Source organism: Phaseolus vulgaris, chromosome 6 (assembly GCF_000499845.2).
Source record: "Phaseolus vulgaris cultivar G19833 chromosome 6, P. vulgaris v2.0, whole genome shotgun sequence".
Classification (NCBI taxonomy): domain Eukaryota; kingdom Viridiplantae; phylum Streptophyta; class Magnoliopsida; order Fabales; family Fabaceae; genus Phaseolus; species Phaseolus vulgaris.
The window spans coordinates 15,104,039-15,108,806 of record NC_023754.2 but is presented as its reverse complement, the minus strand read 5'-3'; the positions used below and the strand labels follow the sequence as shown (position 1 = coordinate 15,108,806).

Below are 4,768 nucleotides of genomic sequence, written 5' to 3'. Positions count from 1 at the left end.
TTGAAGGTTAAACTGAATTTGAATATTTAAAGATGTCAATTGTACATTAAAGTCTTACCTCTGATACTTTCACTTAGAAAACTTTCTGAATGTCAATGTGACACCTTTCTAATAACTAAAAAGAAGTGTTTTGATCTTATATGTTGAGAGCTGAGTAGTATGAGAGCACTTGATAATCATCACAAAGTATTTTTTTGAATGATGATTTCTTCAAACACGCCGTTCAACCGTGGTTCATAGGTCTTGGACTGACAAGATCTCAATAATAGTTGGCCTTCTGATTAAATGCTCATCTTTTAGATCAATTTGTAAATTTCTTGAAATGCAGGAAACTCTATAGAATTCAATTTCTACCTTGCACAATAGGAAAATGATCCACTGCACTTGTTCCAAATCACTAATAATTACAATTAACTAGTCTTATTTGTTATTGCAATGCTGAGTCTCCACTGGATGTGAACTTCCAATAATTGATGTTATGGCTGCCATAAGAGCTGCACTGAATTTGGGGTCTGTAGTGATAGCAGCTGTTGCTGCATTTACTGTGTCAGCAAAAGAAGCAGGTTCTGTTCCCTGAGAGCCATGTAAGCTAGAAAGCTTAGTTTGGTGGTTAAAAAGATTTGGTGCCAAAAGTGGAGAAATGAGGCTGAGTTGAGAATCCTGAGGTGCCTCTTGTGGTAGCTGCTGTGAGGAAGTATTGGTGGCACTTTGAGTGAGATCCAAAGTGATAGTTGGAAATGGAGCTGAAGCAGAGAGGGTTGCTAAGTTCTGTGAAAATGGAAGTGTTGCACTTTCTAATATGCTTGGGTGTAGAAGGCCATCTGAGCTTGGCATTGATCCTGAAAGAAGCATTGATGCAGCTGCAGATGTGGTGGATGCCATTGCTTTGGCAGCTGGAGGGAGTACATGATTATGCTGCCCTTCATATGTTGTGATCAACACACTTTGATCCTCTGCACTCCTTTGCACCTTCAAAGGAGCATTAGGACAATAGTTAATTCATGCAACTTCATCACCATATAGATAAACTCACATGTTTTTCAATGAAATAGCTCCAAAACTTTTTGTCTAACACCAGTACCTACTTCAATATAATTATTTTAGAAATTTTATCATCTTTTTTTCAACTTTTTATCATTATATATTTTTTAAAAAAATTAAAATTAAATAATAATTAATTGTTAAGATAAAAAAAAGTTATATATTATTTTATAAATTAAAAAATTATTAATATTTAAAGTAATTTTTATTATTAAGAAAATTTTATAATGTTATTTTTATATAAACTAATTTAGAATCTAAAGTAGTTAGTAGTTAAAATTTTGGTACAAGATATAACAAATTAAAAATTATTTTATAAATTTATATTAATAATAAAAAATATTTTAAATATCAATATTTTTTTAATTTATAAAATAATATCTAATTTAGTAAATTAGTAAATATAATAATAATTATTTTTTTATTTTTAAATTATTTATTAAATTATTTAATGATTTTATTGTAGTAGTGTAAAAAAACTCACTTGAAAATAACTCCATAAAATTTAATTAAGTTTAATTATTATAAATAATTGAAAAACATGTGATAATTGCAAAAGCAATAAATATCAAAATGGGAAAAAATTTAATAATATAATATAATTATTAGTTTATGATAAAATTTGTGATTAATTAAGATTTTTCTCTCTAAGAATCACAGAATTCATAATTTTAACTGTATAAACATAAATCTTTTACTAAAAATAAGTAAAATTAATCTCCATAAAAATAAATAAAGAGTAGATTGTATACTTGCTTCCGAACTGGGCAACCAGTCCCCATTGAACAACGATAATAAGCTCTTGGACATGGATTCCCTTTTGCCATCTTCTGCCCATACTTTCTCCATTGACATCCATCAGAAATCTGACCAATTCATCAAAACAAATTTATTTTTAACAGTATATTCATTTATACATGCCTATAACCTTATTTCATTTTTCTTTCTTTTGGAAAATCTATATCTAATGGAGAAATTAAGTTATAAGACACTCATGATTTTTTTATAAAGCTATGTAGTACTTACAAATAATAAACATTAGTTTAAGTAATTATAGTTTTTTAAAAGCTTCTGTTACATAATTAAGAAACCATTAGTTTCAGATGATCTAAAACTACTAAGTTTTCATCAAATCTTTACTCATCTGTCATATATATGTGTGTTTTTTTCTTAATTTTAGAAAAATAATACTTCATATATAGAGAGATTGATGTGAATTATGTGGTACAAAGTTAAAATTATTTGTCAGTAACAAAACCTACACAATATAGTAGAAGATTTAGAAAATATAAATAAGTTTTGGTTTGTATGATACAAGACTTAATCTCCTTAAGTCAGATTAAAAATTTGAGTTTCATGATGAAAAAATAACAAAAATACTAAAAATAGTTATTATAATTTAGAAATTTTTATAGCAAATTTCAGAAGTCAGATTATATACTAACCATAGAAGAAACAGATCTTGCTCGAACTGATACTCGAGCTTTCTTGATCATTGACATGGTTTCTGATGCTTCGTCAACATCCTTGAAAGAACTGTTTGAGAACACCCTTGGAATAACTTTTTCAGATGCCTCCAACTCAGTAGTGCAGATCTTCTGATTCTTGCTTTCTTGCAGTTTTCCCTTGGGATGTTGCTGCGAACTCTCTTCCTTCATAGCAACTCCAATATCCAAGAATGGCCTTGGAATCATATCAGCTTTCTTACCCTTCACACCAGTAAAGAAAATTCCAAGAAACTCAGCAGTTGTTAAAACCTAATTCAAACATAGGTTGGATTGTCTAATTTAACCTAAATAAAACGGAGATTAAAAGCTTCCACTGTTGATTACTACGACAATACTTGCAAATCATCATTCAAGAAAATTACATAAAAAAATGAATTTAATATGAGAGAAACCATGAGATTTTGTCAAATTATATATATGAGCAAGTGTTTTTTTTCTTACTTTTTATCATTGATTTTGTTGTAATTTAACAATGGTTCTAGCCAATCACTAATTATATTTAATAGATTTATCATTATAAAAGCATATTATTTACCTCATTCTTTTGTCGTTTCTCCATTATTTTCATAACTTGATTGTGTAGAGCATGGTACTTATCATTCGCCTGATCAACCTGATCTCTCAAGCGTTGATTTTCAGCATTCATGTGGTGCAATTCAGCTACCATAGCTGCAAACTGAGTGAACCCAGAAAAGGAAAGGGAACAAAATTTCTTACATAAATTTCTGTCATAAACTAATTATTCCAAGAAACTTTTATATGTAAGTAAACACACATAAAGGATCTTGTATATCTATATATTGTTTTGATCTTAAAAGCTATAAACATACATTGACACAAAGACAAGTACCTTATCATCTCTTTTATTACCCTTTGCTTCCGATGATCCTTCTCCCATGGTAGGGGAACTCTTTGTGAGGAGATCTAACCTAGTCTGCAAATTACAACAGATAAGAAACACAAGATTTATCAATATATTTTATACAACACAAACAGAAGAAAAAAAGAAAAAACATCATGAGTTTCCCTACATCCACATGAAGCTCCATTTGGTGCACCATTTCATCATCAGGAACCACATTTTTTTTCTTCTTCTTCTTCTTCTGAGCAAAGAAATCCATCTCATCCAGGACAAGTCTTTTCCCATCAAAGACCAGAGAAGAATGTGTAACTGGTGCAATATTAGAGTCATCATTGGAGGTAGCTTCTTCCATGTTCTTGGTATATAGATAGATTCTATTAATTGCACTTTATAGAAGGAGCATATATGTGTGTGTGAGAGTGAGTTTGGTTAAAGAATGAGAAAAGGGTGCATTAAGGACATAAAAAGAAAGTGGTTAGATGAGTATCAAAGAAGAGTCCTACAGTTCTGCCAATGAATTCTTAAAGGAAGATGTGAAGGGAGAGAAAGAGAGAGAGAGAGAGAAGGGTTTGATTCTGAGAGGTTGAAGTCAGAGATAATGAGATGCAATGGACTCGGCAACAAAAATGGTTTGGACTAAGACCAAATATTATGTGATGTGGAGAGATTCAAACAGTAATTAATATTGAAGATTTTGGAACTGAGGTAAGATGGTGCGTAAGATTTTCCACGTGGCAGCTTTTCATAGGGAGAGGAGGAAAATTATGCCAACAAAATAGCAGAGACAGTTGTTTGAGACACAGTCTTCTTTATCAACTTTTATTAGAGACACAGATCTGACTTCTAAATTCTCAGCATTGACAAGGAAAAAAATATGTAACTAACTGGGATTCAAAGAATATTTATTTATTTATTTATAAACACAAATAAGTTTCTTCAATCAATTATTTTATCTCAGAAAAACTAGTTTTCAAATCTTCACCAAGGATATGTGAACATATAAAAATATTATAAGAAAAAATAAAATTAGTAGGAAGTGATTTATATTAAATTTAAAAAAAAAATGTTGCTAAAAATGTTATATATAACTTGTTATTAGTGAGGAGAAATTTTTTGTAATTAGTACATTAATTATTGATAAAAATGCTAGAAATACACTCTCTAATACGTACTTTAGGTACACTCTCACTGATTAAAATTTACTGAAAAACATACAAAAGTGGGGTCCATCACTTTTTTTTTCTTATTTTGTTTTGTAAATTTTAATAAATTATTACTAATGAAAAAATAACGTCTCTAAGTTAGTCCTTCCCATACATACAAAGTTAAAATAAAATAATATATGCACATATCTCAG

General features: G+C 29.5%; 1 protein-coding gene across 1 annotated transcript; it reads right to left on the bottom strand.

The window, feature by feature from the left end:
• LOC137831258 (probable WRKY transcription factor 31) lies at window positions 1–4,066 on the bottom strand. Its single transcript, XM_068638855.1, has 6 exons — window positions 3,581–4,066; window positions 3,400–3,483; window positions 3,085–3,225; window positions 2,487–2,750; window positions 1,794–1,907; window positions 1–969 (listed from the first exon to the last, which is right to left on the bottom strand). Exons 1-6 carry the CDS (start codon window positions 3,761–3,763, stop codon window positions 421–423), a joined length of 1,335 nt encoding a protein of 444 aa, XP_068494956.1. The 5' UTR covers window positions 3,764–4,066; the 3' UTR covers window positions 1–420.
• Window positions 4,067–4,768: the final 702 nt, after the last annotated feature.